Genomic DNA, 21689 nt, shown 5'->3' on the forward strand with positions numbered 1-21689 from the left:
AGAGGGATAAAGCAGCAACAGCAGCACAATTCCCAGTGAAATCCCAGTGAAATCCCAGTGAAAATCCCAGTGAAATCCCAGTGAAAATCCCAGTGAAAATCCCAGTGAAATCCCAGTGAAATCCCAGTGAAAATCCCAGTGAAAATCCCAGTGAAAATCCCAGTGAAATCCCAGTGAAATCCCAGTGAAAATCCCAGTGAAAATCCCAGTGAAAATCCCAGTGAAAATCCCAGTGAAAATCCTAGTGAAATCCCAGTGAAAATCCCAGTGAAAATCCTAGTGAAAATCCCAGTCCCTCCCACCCACACGAGACACAACACGGGTAGGAAAGATCTGGAAAGCCTCTGGTTATTAAAGCCACCAACACCATCCTAAAAGTAAATTTCCCACCTCAATTTTCCAATCAGCATTCCCATCCCACAGGTTGGGGAGCAAAGGAAACGCAGCTCAGGCCTCTCCAGGCAGTGGGATCAATGTGAAGGCAATTAAAGCAAGCTGGCTCATTAAAAAAAAAAAACAAACACCAAAAAAACGCACCAAAAATTCCATTTTTAAAGCCGGGAGGGGTGAATGATAATGCAGGTTTTTTTCAAGAGCAGGTCAAGTCAAGGTTACTTGAAGTGCTGAGTTAATGGGCTCATAAATACCATCATTAGGTGCCATTCCATAGCTTGGAAACACACAGGAATTATCCTCCTGATGAAATTGGATTTTGTTTATTTGCGCTCAGCCCTGGCCATGACTAAAAACTAATCAGAATGCTCCGAAAATGAAATATTTGAAATATTCAGCTGCGAGAGGCTTCAAGAGAATTGGCTGCAAGTCTCTCTGCTCTATTACCAATAATTAAAACTCGTTTTTTTCGCAGGCAGAAGGGGGAAAAAGGGGTTTGAGCTCTCTTTTCCTGCTGAATCACATCAGCATGGTTAAAGATGAGATAGGAGCGCCAGGTTTTTTTCCCCCTACGGGCAAAAATTATTGAGAACTGACTCATCCGAATTTAATTACCGGGCCAGCTCGGAGAGATGGAATTCCAAACAAGGCTCTTTGCAATTCCGCTGGTGGGACCGAGAAGTTTCCTGCAGGAATGCGAAATGAGCCGGCCCGGGATGGGCTGGGGGAGTGGCTGGCTCTGGTGGGAGTGGAATTTGGGAATTTGGAATTCGGGGATTGGAATTCAGGGATTTGGAATTCAGGGATTGGAATTCAGGGAGGTGGAATTCAGGGATTTGGAATTCAGGGATGTGGAATTCAGGGAGGTGGAATTTGGGGATTTGGAATTTAGGGATTTGGAATTTAGGGATTTGGAATTCAGGGATTTGGAATTTAGGGATTTGGAATTCAGGGATGTGGAATTCAGGGATGTGAAATTCGGGGATGTGGAATTCAGGGAGGTGGAATTTAGGGAGGTGGAATTCAGGGATTTGGAATTCAGGGAAGTGGAATTCAGGGATTGGAATTCAGGGATGTGGAATTCAGGGATTTGGAATTCAGGGATGTGTAATTCAGGGAGGTGGAATTCAGGGATGTGGAATTCAGGGAGGTGGAATTCAGGGATTTGGAATTCAGGGAGGTGGAATTCAGGGAGGTGGAATTCAGGGAGGTGGAATTTGGGGATGTGGAATTCAGGGATGTGGAATTCAGGGATGTGGAATTTGGAGATGTGGAATTCAGGGATGTGGAATTTGGGGATGTGTAATTCAGGGATGTGGAATTCAGGGAGGTGGAATTTGGGGATGTGTAATTCAGGGATGTGGAATTCAGGGATTGGAATTCAGGGATTTGGAATTCAGGGATGAGGAATTCAGGGATGCACCTCAAAAAGCAGCAGCAGCTTCTGCCAGGGGGGAATTCCTGCTGCTGGGGCCAGGGGATCCCAAAAAGGGAGGAAAAGCAGCGCCTGCACACCTGGAGGGGAGCAGGGATGCAAATTCTTCATTTTCCCCTCCAACAAGCCCCAAAGGGGCACCTGGAAAACTGAAACCAAGCTTTAATCTCAGTTTTCAGGACTGTGCGTGCACTACGGGCTCAGCTCAAAGCCAGGCTTACATTCCCCAAAACTGGCATTTTTAAAGTTTTTATTTCCTGCTGCGCTTATGAGGGGTTCATCAAATTTATTTTATTTTATTTTATTTTATTTTATTTTATTTTATTTTATTTTATTTTATTTTATTTTATTTTATTTTGTTTTATTTTATTTTATTTTCTATTTTATATTACTTTATTTTACTTTAATTTTTATTTTATTTTAATTTTTATTTAATTTTAATTTTTATTTTATTTTATTTTACTTTATTTTATTTTATTTTACTTTATTTTATTTTTATTTTATTTTATATTTTATTTTACTTTGTTTTATATTTTATTTTATTTTACTTTATTTTAATTTTTATTTTATTTTATTTTACTTTATTTTATTTTATTTTACTTTATATTTTATTTTATTTTACTTTGTTTTATATTTTATTTTATTTTATTTTACTTTATTTTATTTTATTTTACTTTATTTTATTTTATTTTACTTTGTTTTATATTTTATTTTATTTTATTTTACTTTACTTTATTATATTTTATTTTAATTTTTATTTTATTTTATTTTACTTTGTTTTATATTTTATTTTATTTTACTTTGTTTTATATTTTATTTTATTTTATTTTACTTTATTTTATTTTATTTTTATTTTTATTTTATTTTATTTTACTTTGTTTTTTATTTTATTTTATTTTATTTTATTTTATTTTATTTTATTTTATTTTATTTTATTTTATTTTATTTTTTATAATTTATTTTAATTTTTATTTTTTCGCAGCAGCTTCCCTCCGCCAGGCTTCGTTTTATTTTTGACATGACAAGACACAGCTCTGCTCTGGCAGCACCTCCAGGCTGAATAATGTTTCTTAACCAACTCCATCCATCTTCCCAGCCAGCACAGCCGAGCGCCCACGAACCAACAATGCCCTAAAATATTCATGCACTCTAATAAAACCAGCCCGGGCTTTTTTCTTTTCATCAAACACCAACATCTAATTTTCCAAAGGGGCCTGGGAAGGGTAAACAATTGGGACGTGGTAAATGGCAACTTCCATCAATACAGCCCAAAAACCCCAATGCTGCTCCCTGGAATTGCCAGCAGGGATAAATCACTCCAATAAATGGGATTTGCAACAGGATCCTGCAAATAATCACAATTTAACTGGCTGGTGAGAATCCAGGCAACACCTGATCATTTCAAACGCTTCGTTCTTCACTTCCAGAGGGGTGTTGGGTTTAAATCCAAATTCCAGCACCTTCCACCTGCTGCCAGGCGGGGTTTTAACCATTTGCTGAGTGAGATTTTAACCATTTGCTGAGTGGGATTTTAACCATTTGCTGAGTGGGGTTTTTAACCGTTTGCTGAGTGAGATTTTAACCATTTGCTGAGTGGGATTTTTAACCATTTGCTGAGTGAGATTTTAACCATTTGCTGAGTGAGATTTTTAACCATTTGCTGAGTGGGATTTTAACCATTTGCTGAGTGGGATTTTTAACCATTTGCTGAGTGGGATTTTTAACCATTTGCTGAGTGGGATTTTAACCCTTTGCTGAGTGGGATTTTAACCATTTGCTGAGTGGGATTTTTAACCATTTGCTGAGTGGGATTTTAACCATTTGCTGAGTGAGATTTTAACCATTTGCTGAGTGGGATTTTTAACCATTTGCTGAGTGAGATTTTAACCATTTGCTGAGTGGGATTTTAACCATTTGCTGAGTGAGATTTTTACCATTTGCTGAGTGGGATTTTTAACCATTTGCTGAGTGGGATTTTAACCATTTGCTGAGTGAGATTTTTACCATTTGCTGAGTGGGATTTTTAACCATTTGCTGAGTGAGATTTTAACCATTTGCTGAGTGGGATTTTAACCATTTGCTGAGTGAGATTTTAACCATTTGCTGAGTGGGATTTTTACCATTTGCTGAGTGGGATTTTAATCTTTTGCTGAGTGGGATTTTTAACCTTTTGCTGAGTGGGATTTTTAACCATTTGCTGAGTGGGATTTTTAACCATTTGCTGATTGAGATTTTTAACCATTTGCTGAGTGGGATTTTTAACCATTTGCTGAGATTTTTAACCATTTGCTGAGTGGGATTTTTAACCATTTGCTGAGTGGGATTTTAACCATTTGCTGAGTGGGATTTTAACCTTTTGCTGAGTGGGATTTTTAACCATTTGCTGAGTGCAGTTCATCACCGATTAAATACACCAATTTTGTAGTCCTTTGCTACAAAACCAACACCAGGAACACATCGAGTTCTCTGCAGTTCCTCATTTCCCCTGCCCTCAGAGCACCGGGGCAGCTCCTGAATACTGGAAATATTTGCTTTTATCCCAAATCCAAGCAATATTTCTGAGAGCACTTTCCAGGCAACCCCTGGGATGAGAGAGGGGTTGGAATTCTGGAATTCCTGTCCCAGGGACAAACATTTCCAGAAGTTCGTCCAGGTTTAGCAAAATCAGGACATTTGGCAAAAGCAAGGCTCGAGTGGGGCAGGGTTTGAGGGATTCTCAGAGGTTGGGTGAGTTTGTTTGGGTTTTGTTTTCTCATCTTTCCTCTCCTGCCCAGCCACAACACGGCCTCGCACTGCAGACAACAGGATTGCAGCAGTGCAGTCTGCCAAGCAAATCCCAAATTCAGAAGGAAGCACTGGGAAAAACCGGGAATTTCCCCATCCCAAATTTCAGAAGGAAGCCACAGGGAATAACTGAGAATTGTCCCAAAGTTCAGAAGGAAGCCACTGGGAATAACCCGGAAATTCCCCTTCCCAAAGTTCAGAAGAAAGCCACAGGGGATAATTAGGAATTTCCCCATCCCAAAATACAGAAAGAAGCCACAGGGAATAACTGATAATTTCCTCATCCCAAATTTCAGAAGGAAGCCACTGGGAATAACTGGGAATTTCCCCATCCCAAATTTCAGAAGGAAGCTACAGGGGATAATTAGGAATTTCCCCATCCCAAAGTACAGAAGGAAGGCACTGGGAATAACTGGGAAATTCCCCATCCCAAATTTCAGAAGGAAGCCACTAGGAATAACTGGGAATTGTCCCAAATTTCAGAAGAAAGCCACAGGGAATAACTGGGAATTTCCCCATCCCAAAGTTCCAAAGAAAGCCACAGGGAGTAACTGAGAATTTTCTCATCTCAAAGTTCAGAAGAAAGCCACAGGGGATAATTAGGAATTTCCCCATCCCAAATTTCAGAAGAAAGGCACAGGAACAACTGGGAATTTCCCCATCCCAAAGTACAGAAGAAAGCCACAGTGAATAACTGGAAATTGTCCCATATTTCAGAAGGAAGCCACAGGAATAACTGGGAATTTCCCCATCCCAAAGTACAGAAGAAAGCCACAAGGAATAACTGAGAATTTCCTCATCTCAAAATTCCACAGAAAGCCACAGGGAATAACCGGGAATTTCCCCATCCCAAATTTCAGAAGGAAGCCACTGGGAATAACCGGGAATTTCCCCATCCCAAAGTACAGAAGGAAGCCACAGTGAATAACTGGGAATTGTCCCATATTTCAGAAGGAAGCCACTGGGAATAACCGGGAATTTCCCCCTCCTCCATGCCCAGACGCTCCCTCTGACCCCCAGAGAAGCCGCGCTCTCCCCACACATCCCCCAAGGAATCAACACCAGCAGAACCTACCAGAGCGAGGATCCCTCCGTGCCAGCCACCTCCAGGACATCGTAGCCGTCCTCCAGCTGGAAATCCATGAACACCAGGGCGATGGTGTCCCCGGGCTCGGCCAGGATGGTCCAGGTGCAGTCGGCGTTGTTCCCGTATTCCAGAGGGAAGTGAGGGCTGGAGATGATCCCGCTCTGCCCCCGCAGGGTCCCCCCGCAGGCGTCGTCGGCTGTGGGATAAATTAATTAGCAGGTTAATTCATGTTTTGTGTGGGTAGTAACATAATAGAATGATGGCTTGGTAAAATATAAAATAAATTGTAACTTCAATTCCAGCCAGCCACGGAATTAGGATTCCTAGGTGGCACCACCCAGTAATTATTATTGAGGGGGACACAAAATTGGAAATGAGAAGATTGGAGTCTGAAAGAAGGACACACTGAGATAAGAAATCAGTTCTTCTCCTAAGTGTGGCAGAGCCATCAGAGCACTGTCACCATCATCATCATCATTGTGAAAAAGGCTTGTTGTGTGTGTGGCTCTATGCAGATATTTACTATATACAATAATGCTAGGTAGAAAAGTTATGCTGTATTAACATTTGAATAATATAGTAAATGTCGTTTTTAACATTAAGTTTTAGTAATAAAAGAATTGTGTGTAAGATATTTTCTTTGGCTCAAGAAAAGAAAAGAAAAGAAAAAAAAAGAAAAAAAAAGAAAAAAAAAAAAAAAGGGAGAGGCCCGGAGGTGTTTCTCAACAGAGATAACAGTTACAACAAGAAGAGAACCCCCCCTTAGAATTTTCAGAAATAAAGATGCAGATCTCCCTGAATCCACAGGAGCCACCTGGTCAAGCCAGACTCCTGGATGCCAAGGATTAGATGGGGGACTCTGGGCAAACGGGTCTGTCTTAAGATAAAGATTGCGTAATTTTGAAATTTTGGTCATCAAAAAAGGGACATTCCTCCCAAAGAGTGCCCTTCTCTTTCCTAGCCTTTGTCTGGGAGGGAGGGGGGACGACAGTCCGGACTGCCTTTTTTTTCTTTGCTCTTAGTGTCTCATTATTTATCCTGTCTCTGAAAGCGTTTTTTGAACCTGTATTAATTTTTTTTGTAACCAATTTTTTATTCCTTATTAAATTTTCATAAATTTCAAAAGCGAGTTATTGGCATTTATTACAATCCTCCTCATCATCATCATCATCATCCTCCTCGCCCCTCCATTCACAAACTCCAGTGTCCATTCCCCCACGGGGAGCCAGAAGTTGTCACCTTGCAGCAGAGGGGGCTGCTCTGTCCCTGGGAGTGTCCCAGGCTGGGCTGGACAGGGTTTGGAGCAGTCTGGGATAGAGGAAGGTGTCCCTGCCCATGGAATTCTTTAAGGTCCCTTCCAACCCACACCGTGCTGGCGTTCTGTGCCCAGCCAGGGCTGGCACACGCTGGGAATCACAGAGCTGACAGCAGGAGCATAAAAACACAACTGAAAAGGCAGCCATGGGAAATCCTGGGCCATTCCAGCAGCCAAAATGAGGGCTGGGAAAGGCCACCAACATCCTGACTCAGTGCTCTGCTCCCTGTCACAGTCACCTGTGGCTGCTCCGTCCCTGGGAGTGTCCCAGGCTGGGCTGGACTGTCCTGGCAGGGGCAGAGGAAGGGTGATGCCCAGAACGCAATAATCAACCACACAGAGGCAGAGGTCTGCAGTGAAAGCTGCTCCCCACCAAAAAAAGGGGCCAGCCTGTTTATTTCTTTTCCTTTTATAATTTTGTGGGTCTGGGAGCAGATTGGATTCTGGGGTTGCCACCCCTTCACCCCACTGGCCAGACCAGCTGTCAACCAACATTGTTTTCAGGCTGGAAATGTGTAAGCAAAGGACAGTGAACAAAAACAAGAAAGGTTGTTTATGTTCCAAAGCGTGAGAAAGTGAAAAACTGACCCTTAATATTGTACAGTAACTAAAGAACTGACTCCATCTTATAAGCAAGTAGAAGGTTTTAAAAAATCTCATAAAAACCAGGGCAACAGAAGGTGTCCCTGCCCATGGGATGAGATGATCCTTAAAATTCCTTCCCAATCCAAACCATTCCACGATCCTGTTTGCTGCACTGGCAGGGAATGAATCCCAGACACTGCGGATCTGTGTTCAAGTCACAAATCACTTCAGGCTGGAAGATCCCACATTTAGGCCCAAGGAAATCCTTGGAACTTGGATGCATCTTGCACAGGATGCACAGTGGGACCTCCAAAGATCCATGGAAAACTCCAAACCACCCCCTGGGCTGGAAGGAACAGGAGGGGATGGAGAACAGGCAGAAAAATTTTCACTCAATGCCACATTAGAATTCTTCAACAAGGGCCTGCTCTGTTTTTATGCAGACTCACAGGAGCTGAGGATCCAGCCAGAAACACGGTGCTTTGGCTTTTTTATTATCATTATCTTCATTATTAAGAGGGGAGTTCTTAATTTAAATTCCTTGACATTTTTTTTCACTGCAAAAGGTATTTAATGGGGAATATATTCCCTTCCCATCCGCCTTTAAAAACACACTCCCTGGGTTTGTAGAGGCTGTTATTGCTTCAACACATCCCACAATCTTCCCAAATCTTCTGGAGCAGCCCTCCAATTATTCTGGGCACGCAGAGCCTCGGCAGCTGCTGGAGTTACAGTAAGACAGAGCACTTTTAATGAGATTATGCAGATTTGATGCGCCCAAAATGGAGCTCCACAAATGTTCCCAACTTTTCCTCCGGCTCTGCTGAGTTTTTACTCCGCTGCCCACCAGAACCACAAACCCACCAGTTCTGCTTTAATTCAGCAACAAGTCTGGGGAAAGGCTTCTGGAAGTGTTTTCCCAACAGATTGGGATGTTTTGGGATCATTTCCCGGTGCTTTTGCTTTGCTTTACTGGCACAGGTGAGGGCAGCATCCCGAGCCCGCTGGGAATTCTGCCTGCAGCACTGCAACTGCCAGGATAAAAACAGGATAAAAACACAGCTGGACCTGTGGGGCTCAGCCTAAGCCCCGTTTAGGCTCAGAACTTGGCACAGCTCCACCAGAGCAGCTGAAAAGTGGATTTTGTGCTGCCCTTGGAGCCGTTCCCTGGGTTTTCCTCCTCCCTGGAGCAGCTCGGGTGCCACCAGCCCCGGTGCTGGACTCCAGACTGGAAGGGCAGCCTTGAAATCAAACTCGAGTTTGGCAGCTCAGGGTGGAAGAGCAGAACTGGGCTTTTCCTCCAGCTGGAGAGGGGAGCTCAGACATGGAAATGATGCCAAGATTCGGCTCCAGCACCAGCTGGGGTCAGGATTAATCCCTCCCTCCCTCCCTCCCTGGGGTTTCCTCCACAAATGCTGAACCAAGCTGGGCAAGGAGAAGATTCTGGGAAATGCTGTCAGAGGGAGCTGCTCCATCCAGGCAGGGAATTCCCTTTTCTCCTTGCAAGGTGCTGCTTTGGCCGTTCTCAAGGTAGAATTTCAGGGAATTTCGCCTTTTAGAGTGTCCAGAGGAGGGGCAGGAATGGCGCAGGGGCAGGAGGAGCAGCTGAGGGCACTTGGGGTGTTCAGCTGGAGATAGAGGGCAGAGCTCAGAGGGGCTGCAGCTCCTCCTGATGGAATTTGGGATTTTGGGAAAGGTTCCTCCCCCAGAGGGTGCTGGGGCACTGCCCAGGCTCCCCAGGGAATGGGAACATTCCCAAGGCTGCCAGAGCTCCGGGAGAGTTTGAACACCTCTCTCGAGGTGGGATTTTGGGGTGTTAGGAGCTGGAATCAATGGTCCTTCACCCCTTGATCCTAGGAGTATTTCCACCTCCAGCAAAACTCAAAAATTAAATTGTTTTACAAAAAAGCATTATCAAAGAGACAAAGACCATCCTAATTAGAAGGACAAGCAGAGAAAAGCATCATAATTGATCACAAGGAACAGCAGGGATAACCCTAAACTCTCCTGGCCCCAAACCAGCAGGGAAGTGCCCCCCAAAAAACAACCCCACCCCACTGAGAGGCACATCACACCTCTGTGTGCATTAAAAACATCCCAAACAAACAATATTTGCTCGCTTTAAACTGCAGCTCCAGCTCGGAGGGGCTGATTGATTGCACGGCAGAGTCAATAAAGAGAATCAATAGGAGATGCTCTGCTGGAGTACCCGAGGAACGGAGGGGAAGAGACCTCAAGAGCAGCAGCAAATGTTTCTGCCAGAAGAACAGAGACATTTGTGTATTTACAGACTCTCCAGCCCCCCGGGGGAGCACAATTAGCAAGGGCTGAGAAAGGAATTTGAAGTTTCCCTGCCCCTAAACGGGCAGGAAGTTGGGAATTGTTTTCAATCCCAGGGCAGCTTTTACCTCCCCAAGGGAGGGCAGATCCACCTTTCCTGCAGCAGGGCACCACAGACACCCTGGGATGTGCCATGGGAGAGGGAATCTGGCACTGGAAAGCAGAAAATCCAGTTCCTTTTGCAGTGTTGGAGCTGGAAATCCTGCAGGCTTTGGTAGGTGTGTGATCTTCTGGATGATCATGGGATCAGGATTGGTTTGGGTTGGGAAGGAGCTGAAGGATCCTCTCATTTCACCCCATTCCATGGGCAGGGACACATTCCACCATCCCAGGTGGCTCCAGCCTGGCCTTGGACACTTCCAGGATCCCAGGGAAATCCATCCCAGCCCTCACCACCCTCAGAGGGAGGAATTTCCTCCTGATATTCAATCCAAACACACTCTCAGTTTAAAGCCATCCCCCCTCGTCCTGTCACTCACCAAATTTGGCTTTTCCCCACTTCAGACCAAGAAACTGCAGCCAAAGCAGCTCTGCCACATTCCCAACACTCCAAACCCTTCACAACCTCCCCAATATTCCCACAAATCCCAGCAGCCTTGAGGAACCATCAGAAAGGATTAACCAGAACCCCAAAAACCACCAACCACACCACGTGTACTTTCCCCTTTTAGGGCTGGTTTTAAGGGTTGATTCTTAAGGGTTGTTTTCAAGGGTTGATTTTCAAGGGTTGGGTTTTAAAGTTGATTTTTAAGGGTTGGGTTTTAAGGTTGATTTTTAAGGGTTGGGTTTTAAGGTTGATTTTTAAGGATTGGTTTTTAAGGGTTGTTTTTTAAGGATTGGGTTTTAAGGTTGATTTTTAAGGGTTGGTTTTTAAGGATTGGTTTTCAAGGGTTGGGTTTTCAAGGGTTGGGTTTTAAAGTTGATTTTTAAGGGTTGGTTTTCAAGGGTTGTTTTTTAAGGGTTGGTTTTTAAGGGTTGGATTTTAAGGGTTGGCTTTTAAGGGCTGTTTTTTAAGGATTGGGTTTTAAGGTTGATTTTTAAGGTTGGTTTTCAAGGGTTGGGTTTTCAAGGGTTGGGTTTTAAGGGTTTGTTTTCAAGGGTTGGCTTTTAAGGGCTGTTTTTTAAGGATTGGGTTTTAAGGTTGATTTTTAAGGGTTGGATTTTAAGGATTGGATTTTAAGGGTTCTTTTCAAGGGTTGTTTTCAAGGGTTGGTTTTTAAGGGATGGGTTTTAAGGTTGATTTTCAAGGGTTGATTTTCAAGGGTTGGGTTTTAAGATTGGTTTCAAGGGCTGGGTTTTAACAGTTGGGTTTTTAAGGGTGGATTTTTAAGGGCTGGATTTTTAACCCTTTTAAACCAAGTTCACCCCACCCCGAACACCCCACAAATCCCATTTCGAGGGGGATCTCGTTACCTCTGCAGACGGGGAGAGGGAAATCCCAGGAGGCTCCGTGTCCCGAGCTGGCCTGGCAGGTGAGCAGGGCGTGGCCCTCCAGGAAGAAGCCGGGGTTGCAGCTGTACCTGACCCTGTCCCCGATGCTGAAGGTGGTGCCTTGCTGGACCCCGTTCCGCAGCCGCCCCGGGTTCCCGCACGTGTGGCTGGGCAGGGCTGCAAGGGAAGCAGGGCCTGGTTAGGGACAGGGAAATGTCACAGGGCTGAGGGAAATCCTCAGTTAAAATGGAATAATGGTCACTGAAAACAGAATAATCGTCATTGAAAATAATCGTCACTGAAAATGGAATAATCGTCACTGAAAATTCAATAATCGTCACTGAAAATGGAATAATCGTCATTGAAAAGATTCAACTTGGGCTGCAAGGGAAGCAGGGCCTGGTTAGGGACAGGGAAACGTCACAGGGAAATGTCACAGGGCTGAGGGAGATTCTCAGTTCAAATGGAATAATCGTTATTGAAAACAGAATAATCGTCACTGAAAATTGAATAATCATCATTGAAAATAGAATAATCATAACTGAAAAACACCTGCATGTCCCCAAGCCCAGTTTTGGGGTTTTTATGCTGTTTCTCTGAGCTCTGGTCACACTGAGTGTCCCCAAGCCCAGTTTTGGGGTTCTTATGCTGTTTCTCTGAGCTCTGGTCACACCCAGTGTCCCCAAGCCCAGTTTTGGGGTTTCTCAGCTGTCCCTCTGGTCACACTGAGTGTCCCCAAGCCCAGCCCGTGGCTCCAGCCACCCCCAGCCCCTCCCTGCACAGCAGCAGGGGCAGATCCCAGCTCCTGACACCATTTCTTCCCCCTAATTCCATTATTTACATCCTTCCCAAAGCCCCTGGAGCTGGAAAGTTCCACCTGGGAATTTCCACCTGGGAATTTCCCTGCCCAGGCAGGTTCTGCTGTCAAATCCAAACGGGTGGAAAAGCAGCCCAGAACTAACATTTCATTTTCTGTAATGATACTCAAACCCCCAATTTAATTAAATTACCAATGCCACTTTTTTTTTTTTTTTAAATGAACCCATTCCTGCTTTTATGCCTCCATCCTTTAAAATTAATGAGGAGAACTCCGCTATAAATAAAAATCCATCATTTTTAAAAGTCAATCTCTACCACGAGCTGCTCTCTACTTAATGAACTGTGAAGAATCAGACAACCCTGACCTGCATGGGATCTTAAAATCAGACTTGAAAAAACAGATCTCAGATTAAAATTCTGCTTCACTGGGCTGCCTGAACATTTCAGATCTTGCTCCAGGAGGGGAGGCACAGCAGCTTTGGGGGCAGCAGCATTAACCCCCCACTGCCCTGGGTCACTGCAGGGAACTTGGATTGGGGTTTTTAAATCACCCAAGCACAGGAGATGAGGAGATCTTCAAATTCCCGCTCGTGGGGAGAGCAAAAGGATTCCAGAGGGGTTGGGGTTACATCCAGAGCTGGGCTGAGCTGCCCTGGGGCAGAGGCTGTGCCCTGGAATCTCTGGTTCCCCATCCCTGAAGTGCCAAGGCAGGGTTGGGATGGATTTGGAGCACCCTGGGGCAGTGCAGGTGTCCCTGCCCGTGCAGGGGTGGGGTGGGATCAGCTGCAGGTCCCTTCCCACCCAAACCAGGCTGGGATCCACGAGGTCAGCCCCAAACAAGACCTGCTGAGATCTCCCTGAGAGGGGAGGAGCAGGGTCCAGGGACACAGCACTGGAGCCTGACAGAATTCCAGAACTCCTGAGGGCTGGAAAATGTCCCCAAGGTCCCCAGTTCCAACCCTCAGCCCAGCCCCTCCGTGGTCTCCACTGAACCACGTCCTCAGCACCACACCCACGCTCTGCTCAGGGCTTCCAAGCTTGGTGACTCCACTCCCAAGCCTCTTCCAGTGAGGAAATTTCTCTTAAAATCAACCCCCAACGTGCCCTTGAGGCCATTTCCTTTCCTTGTCACCTGGAGAAGATCCTGGCACCTCCTGGCAGGGAGTGTGGAGAGGGCCAAGGCTCTCCCTGAGCCTCCTTTCCTCCTCTGGGGCTCCAGAACCTTCCCCAGCTCCGTCCTCCCCACAGCAGACTGAGAGGGGTCCAGGGCTCTGGGGATGTCCTTGGAGCCCTGGCTGTCCCCAGGCCTTTGAATCCCTGCTGAGTGACTCCCTGAGCTGCTGCTGGATTTGGGATTCTGCTCCAACACCCCTGAGCAGAGATAATATAATATTATATTTATTATATTATTGCTCATCCTTGGCTGCCTCCACCAGCCGGAGCCCTGATTGCTGCAGGGATTAATAGAACTGGATTATTTACCTCAGATGTCGCCCAGAATAACGTTATTAAAGTTCTGTCTTCCCCATTTACCAATTCCACTGAACGTTGGGAGCAGGGAATTTTTTTCCTCCTCACCTCCCCATAAAAGCTTTGTTCCCAGCAATCAAGGGAATCTTTCCCAGTGATTGTACGGAGATGAACGCAGCCACGGAGCAGATTTAGGAGATGAAGGGAAGGTTCCTGTGACTGATTCTGTAGCTGAGGCTGTTCCTTCCCACCATGAATTCTGAGCAGTTTATTTCATTTGTCTGGATCTGAACAGCTGCCAAAGCCTTATCTGATTTTACGACACGGGAAAGGCAATGGGATTATCCTGGTGCAGTGGCACCTCCAATGTCACTGTCCCAGGGCTGGCTGGGCTCTGGACACCTCCCTGCCAAGGTGACCCTGCACAGGAGCCCCTCTGGGGCTGTCAGAGGCCAGCACAGACACAGCAGATCCAGAGATGCCTTGAGTTTTAATTCCGTGTATTCCAGGTTCTGTGCAGCTCTGAGCTCACACTCAGGCTCACTCAGCTCTGCACACAGCAGGGACACAAAACAAATCCTTCTCCTGCTGCACACCAAGGACAACTTTCAGCCCAAAAGCACAAACAAGGGGGGCTGGAGGGAGGAACAAGAAGGATGGGACCTCACAGCCTGCAGCTGGAATTGGACAATTAAACCCCAATGTGCAAATGGAACAAAACTTAGAAAAGTGTGAGACCTCATGACCATTTTGTGCCCATTTTTGTGCCCATTTTGGGTCCACCTTGGGTGCAGCCCTGGCCAGGCTCTTGTCCTGCCCAAGGTGGATCCTTAAAGGCTTTTAATAAATCTCTGCTTTATTCTCCAGCTCTGCCCAGTCCCTGTTCCAGCTCAGCCTTCCCAAGGCATCCCCAGAGCAGAACCCGAGTGTCACACGGGGTGACAGCGACCTGATGAACAAATGGCACCTTCTCAGCCACAAACCAGGACATGGAAAAGTCTGGGATAAACCCATCAGGCCCTGGAGCTCTCCCCCCTCCTGCAGATTCCAATCACCCCTCAAAGCCACTCAGGCATCAAAAAGGAACCCGGAGGGCACAAAGCAACCTCTGCCCAGCCTGCTCCACACCTGATTTTTTCCTTCTCTTTCCCCTTTCAGATGTGGCCCCTCTAGTCCCATCCTCTGGAAGCTCATGAATTCCTGGGATTTGTGTCTCACCCTCCATTCTGGAGGGTGTTCTTGCCCACTGGGGGTGGAACACAAAGAGCTTTAACCCAACTCCTTCAACCCAAACCCCTCCGTGATCCTGAGATTCCACCCTGGGAGCACCAGGGCCCTCCCTCATCCACACTTTTATCCTTTGCCTCCTGGGCCCAGAGCTGGGAGTACCAGAGCAGATCTGACCCCCAGATTTCACAGGGCGTCACCTAAAATGAACTGAACTTGAGATGGAAACCAGAGATTTGAGACATTTCCATTTCCCTGGAGCTCCCAGAACTGCTGACCTGCACCAGCAGCCTCAGCCCACCCCCTGATTTTCATTTTTTACCTCCCTTTCTCCCTGCTCTTTTGAACTGGAGCTCCCAGAACCGCTGATCTACACCAGACTCCTCCTCCCATCCACCTTCAGCTCTTGCATCCATTTCTTTCCGCTCCTTTTCACCAGGCTGCTCCCAACTTTCCTCATCCCAGGACGGCTCCACTGCGAGTTTTCAGCATCAGGAGCTTTCACAACCTGGTGCTCGTCAAGCTGTGCCTCCTTGTTCCAGTTCATTCGAAATTAATTAGGAGTTTTTAAGTCATTAGATGTGACTCAACGCATCCTTGGCCACGGTCCCACCATCACAACGCGTTCAGCCTGATTACATCAGCCTCTCCTGAGCCCCTAAAGCTCTCATTGTCAGCAGAGGAGAGAAAAAAGGGGGAAAAAATATTAAAAATAAAGAGATGCTTCTCTCCTTGCTCCCCATCAGCTCCTTGACCTCTTCCAGGGACTTCCAAACAAACCCCAAATCCATCCTCACCCCCCTGAGGAGAAACCTTTTTATTCCAGTGAATCTCCAGCTCCATTTCCTCTGTTGATATTGGTGGAATGTGAAACCAGCCCGAGGTTTAGGGCGTGCAGCCCTGCTCTATTACCCTATTTACATAGCTAAAAGCAGCTTTTTTATGGCTTGAATTACCCAGGCTGGTTTACGAGAGAGATTTCCACGCCATCATTGTTCTAACCTTGAAATCTTATCCAGGAGCAGGACTCCGATGATAGGAGGGCTGTACATCACACCTCTGCATTCCCAACTCATTTCCATCCCTAATAAAAGAGGGAGGAAGGCGAGGCAGAGCAGCAATAATTTATAAATCCCGTGGAACGACGCTGCACGGAGCGCACAAAAATAACAAAATTATTGACCTCAAGCACTTGGCTCAGGCAGTGCTGCACACACCACTCCAAATTAATCCCCACTCTGATGTTTGAGGGGGTTTTTTTAACCCTTCTTTGCATTTTCCTGCCTTTCCTGCATTTTTTGGGAGGGGTTGGAAGTCAAGAAATCCACGGGAATCAACAGGAGAGCCAGGGCAGGGAGATTTTCTCTTAATGAGCCACTGATTCTAGAAATTCAAGGGAAAACCCAGATTTTTTAAAGGAGAATATCCCTAAAATTTCCATCACAATTCAAAAATTAAGTGGACACCCATGGAGGAGAATCCACACAGACCCATTTCCCTCTCACACAGGGCCAGGGACCCCAGGGATACCCCAGGACTGTCTGAGACCCTTCAGCAGGGTTTTAGTGCAATCTGCTTTAGTTCAGAGGAGTTTTAATCTTCACAAGAACTGTCCAGAGTGTGCTACAGCCAAAGAAATAAATGGCATCGTTTTCATTTCATTTTATCCTTTTTTTCTTCATTCCATGATTTGTTTCCAGTCCAGCCAGAGATAAAGCTAAATGGAAACTACTTTTTCCCCCTCCAATATTTCTCTGTTCACTTAAAACCAGCCAGAAAGTTACTTTTGGATAATGGCAATCAAAATGGTTCCCCATCCATCTTTTTGTGGGAGTAATTCTGGGGCTTTTTGGTTGGATTCTTTTCTTTTTCTTTTTCTTTTTGGAAACTTCACTTTTAGTTTTCAATTTCCCTTTCTGGAATGTGTCTCAGCAACTTCTGAGCAACTTCAGTGCAAGTTCCAAGGATACCCCACAGGCTGGGAGAGGATGAGGTTGGATTTGGTGAAATCACGAGGCTGCAGAAAGAGCAGAGGATGTGAGGAGGGCACGAGGGCAGTGAGATCAGGGGAAATTCAGGAACCAAGGACCTCAGACTTTCCAATAAAGAGCACAGCAGAGGGAGCCTGCCTGGAATGGAGCTCCAAATCCCAGGATCGTGGGATGGTTTGGGTTGGGAGGGGATTTAAAGCTCATCCCATTCCACCTTCCACTGTCCCAGGCTGCTCCAAGCCCCGTCCAGCCAGGCCTTGGGCACTTCCAGGGATCCTGGGGAACCACAGCTGCTCTGGGAATTCCACCCCAGCTCCCACATCGAGGAATTTCCCCCAATCCCTAATCCCACCCTCCTCTCTGGCAGTCTGAGACCATTCCCTGGTGTCTGAGCACTCCCTCCATGCCCTTGTTGGAAATGTGGCTGCAGGAACCCTCAGCCTCACCCTGGCACAGCTCAGGGGCCACCAGCCCTCAGCAGGGACGTGTTTATCCCCCTGAACATCCCCTAAACACAACAGGGATGTGTTTATCCCCCTGAACATCCCCTAAACACAACAGGGACGTGTTTATCCCCCTGAACATCCCCTAAACACAACAGGGACGTGTTTATCCCCCTGAACATCCCCTAAACACAACAGGGACGTGTTTATCCCCCTGAACATCCCCTAAACACAACAGGGACGTGTTTATCCCCCTGAACATCCCCTAAACACAACAGGGACGTGTTTATCCCCCTGAACATCCCCTAAACACAACAGGGACGTGTTTATCCCCCTGAACATCCCCTAAACACAACAGGGACGTGTTTATCCCCCTGAACATCCCCTAAACACAACAGGGACGTGTTTATCCCCCTGAACATCCCCTAAACACAACAGGGACGTGTTTATCCCCCTGAACATCCCATAAACACAACAGGGATGGGTTTATCCCCCTGAACATCCCATAAACACAACAGGGATGGGTTTATCCCCCTGAACATAGAGTAGCAGCAAGTTCTCCTCACAGTTTAGTTAAAAAAACCCAGATCCTTTTCCAGCCCAAGGGCACCACTGCAGCTTCAGGCCCAAAAAATGCAAATTACAGTGAATTGAGGGGAGCAGTGTGGGAGGATGGGACTTCATCTCCTGGAGCTTTAACTGGACAATGAACCCCAATGTGTAAATGGACTAAAGTTATAAAAGTGGGGAAAACTCATGACTTGTGTCCATGTTGGGTGTTGTAGCCCTGGCCAGGCTCTTGTCCTGCCCGAGGTGCATCCTTTGAAGGCTTGTTTAATAAAAATCTACTTTATTCTTTAACTCTGTTCCAGGTGGCCTCTCAAGGCACCAAAATGAGAGCAGAGCTGGGGCAGCACCCCGGGGAGCTGAGCTGGCAGGGCAGGGCAGGGCAGGGCTCTCAGCCCACCCTGCACATCAAACCCCAAATCTCAGCGGGTCTGAGGTGCCCCTGCTCACTCTGAAGTGATCCCACACAGACACTGGGTGCCAGTGTTGGTCTGCTCTGCTCTGCTCCTCGCTGGAGAGCAGCCCTGCCCGCCCAGCACTCTTTGTTCTGGGGGGAAAAAGCCACTTCCAACTTTTTGTTCAGCTGCTCATTGATCTCCTCTGGCTGTTGGCTCCTCAGCCAGGGCCGGGGGCTGCAGCCAGCTGCATCTGCTGGAGGTGAACATTGCACCACAACACGGCACTCCTGGGCTTCCCACCCTTGGTTTATAAGAGATGGGCCAGGATTTTGAAATCTCTGGCTTGGGATTATCCCTTTTTGTGACCCAGAGATGGGGCAACTCTGCAATTCTGGAGCAGCGCTGCTGTAAGGAGCACAGTGCTCAGTATTGGATACACATTTTTAAGTTTCTTCCCTCAAACAGCCAGCCAGGGTTGGGTTGTGTAACTTTGAGTGGGCATCTGTCCCACCTGAGCCCCAAAAATCAGAGGAAGGCTCCTGAAATCAGGATCAAAATCAGGATCAGTTCCTGTCCCTGAATAGATTCAGGCACTGGGGAGATCCCACGAGGGGCTAAAGGAGGTGAGCCCTTCCCAAACGCTGCTTGTGCTGAGCCCTGGGCGTGTTTTCGTGACATAATTGGATCACTTGAGCTGTGTTTGCAGTGAAGGGGATAAAATTACCATCTGGAGGTTGGGGGGTTTTATTTGCATCGGTTATGACCACAAATTAATAATGAGTCTGCAGAGCTGGAGGCAGGTGGTGACCAGAATTGCTGTGGCAGCTCTGTGGGCTGTTTATGGCACCATCCCCGGGATGGTTTTGGTTGCTGGGTGTTGATGTGAGGTGCTTGTGCTGCCAGCTCAGCCTCCTTTGGCTTCTGACATAAACTGGTGTCACATTTTGATATCACTGCTGTAATATTTCATTTTTTTCCCTCTTCCCAAGGGCACTTCCCACCAACTCTGTGCTCTCACTCACTGCGTCACGTCCTGCTCAGGGAGGGGAATGTTCTGGGAAGTCTTTTCTACAAAATATTGAATATTTGAATATCCTGGAAAGTCTTTTCTACAAAATATGGAGCATTTGGTGGGTTTGGGTGGCCAGGCTTCCCAAAGAAAGAACAGAGAAACTGTGAGAGGGGCTAAACCAGATGGGAAAAATTCCGAAGGCAGTTGGAAAATGAAAACAAACACGTTCATCCCCGTTTATCTGTGGGTGTGAGGCAGACCTGCTGGAGTCTGAGAGGAGCTGAAGCACAAGGGGAAGCTGTGAATTCCGGGGATTTCTGACTCAGCCTCCTCACCTGGGAGGAAGGGAGAGCAGCAATGTGAAATCCCCACCTGCCCTTCCAAAGGGAGGGAGGGCTGGGAGAGGGAAAACAGCTGTGGGGACAGCCAGGTGACACCCGGAGCACTGCTGTGTCCCCAACCCTGCCAAGGACAACTGGCACAACTTTCAGTCCAAAAGCACAAACAAGGGGGGCTGGAGGGAGGAACAAGAAGGATGGGACCTCACAACCTGCAGCTGGAATTGGACAATTAAACTTCAAAATGCAAATGGACCAAAATTTATAAAAATGTAAGACCCTCCTGACCAGTTGTCCATTTTGGGCCCATTTTGTGCCCATTTTGGGTCCATTTTGTGCCCATTTTGGGTCCATTTTTGTGCCCATTTTGTGCCCACCTTGGGTGCAGCCCTGGCCAGGCTCTTGTCCTGCCCAAGGTGGATCCTTAAAGGCTTTTAATCAATCTCTGCTTTATTCTCCAGCTCTGCCCAGTCTCTGTTCCAGCTCAGCCTTCCCACTCACACAGAGATGCCCTGATGGTGTGAGAATGATCCCTCGTGCTCCAAGAACGCCTCCTGTGCTCCCCCTGCCCCTGGACAGAGCATCCCCAGCTCCTGCTCCTGCTCCAGCCCCACCAGGCTGCTGGGAGCCCTGAGCCGATTCCTCACCCACAGGGAGAGCCCTGAGCCTGGCTGGGAGCCCTGAGCTGGTTCCTCACCCACAGGGATCATCCTGAGCTGATTCCTCACCCTCAGGGAGCCCCCTGAGCCCTGCAGGGAGCCCTGGGCTGATTCCTCACCCACAGGGAGAGTCCTGAGCTGATTCCTCACCCTCAGGGATCATCCTGAGCTCTCCTGGGAGCCCTGAGCCCATTCCTCACCCACAGGGAGCCCCCTGAGCCCTGCAGGGAGCCCTGGGCTGATTCCTCACCCACAGGGATCATCCTGAGCTGATTCCTCACCCACAGGGATCATCCTGAGCTGATTCCTCACCCACAGGGATCATCCTGAGCTGATTCCTCACCCACAGGGATCATCCTGAGCTGATTCCTCACCCACAGGGATCATTCTGAGCTGATTCCTCACCCTCAGGGAGCCCCTGAGCCCCAGGGGTGGCAGAGGTGGCTCTGCTGTCACCGCTGAGGACACCAGTGCCACTCACGCCTCCCCCAGCCAGGAGGTGCCCGAGGTGTTCTGGAAGATTCCCGAACAGGAATGTCCCTGCAGGGACATTTTCCTCCTGCCTGTCACTCCCCATCACCAGCAGCCCCTCCTGAGCCCTCTGCACATCCCAGAAAAATCAGGAGGGAGTGCAGAGCCCAGAATTCCTTTAAAATTGGGGTGCTAGGGGCTACAGGCCCAGAATTACATGAAAAAATGGGGATTTCAGGGGCTGCAGAGCCCAGAATTCCACCGAAATCGGGAATTCAGGAGCTGTAAAGCCCAGAATTCCTTTAAAATTTGGGCGCTAGAGGCTACAGGCCCAGAATTCCTTAAAAAAAAGGTGATTTCAGGGGCTGCACAGTCCAGAATTCATTAAAAATGGGGATTTCAAGAGCCACAGAGCCCAGAATTCCATAAAAATCAGGGTGTGAGGGAGTGCAGAGCCCAGAATTCATTTAAAGTTGGGGCGCTAGGGGCTACAGGCCCAGAATTCTATTTAAAAAATGGGGATTTCAGGAGCTGCAGAACCCAGAATTCCATAAAAAATGGGGATTTCAGGAGCTGCAGAGCCCAGAATTCCACAGAAATTGGGAATTCAGGAGCTGCAAAGCCCAGAATTCCATAAAAAATGGGGATTTCAGGAGCTGCAAACCCCAGAATTCCATAAAAATCAGGCAGTGAGGGGCTGCCAAACCTCACCACACCACCCTGACGCTTCCCCAAGCTCCCCAAACTTCCCGTTCCCATCTGATTTTTCCACCAAAAAAATCAGAATATCCCTCCTGTGATGCCAGCCCGATTCCAGCCTGCCCCTGGAATTTCCAGCGGGAATTTCAGGGCTGCAGTTGCTGCTCACACAAATTGCTGCGGGGCTTTGTTGCGCTCTGCTCCGCTGCCCTCGCAGCAGAACAT

General features: G+C 47.2%; 1 protein-coding gene across 1 annotated transcript in view; it reads right to left on the reverse strand.

Annotated features, from left to right (window-relative positions):
• Positions 1-21689, reverse strand: part of CSMD2 (CUB and Sushi multiple domains 2) — a 290617-nt gene that overhangs the window by 210578 nt on the left and 58350 nt on the right. The window contains 2 exon segments of the mRNA XM_063419131.1: positions 5688-5895; positions 11353-11547. Coding sequence (XP_063275201.1) covers positions 5688-5895; positions 11353-11547 — 403 coding nt within the window.

Source organism: Prinia subflava, chromosome 24 (genome assembly GCF_021018805.1).
Source record: "Prinia subflava isolate CZ2003 ecotype Zambia chromosome 24, Cam_Psub_1.2, whole genome shotgun sequence".
Classification (NCBI taxonomy): Eukaryota; Metazoa; Chordata; class Aves; order Passeriformes; family Cisticolidae; genus Prinia; species Prinia subflava.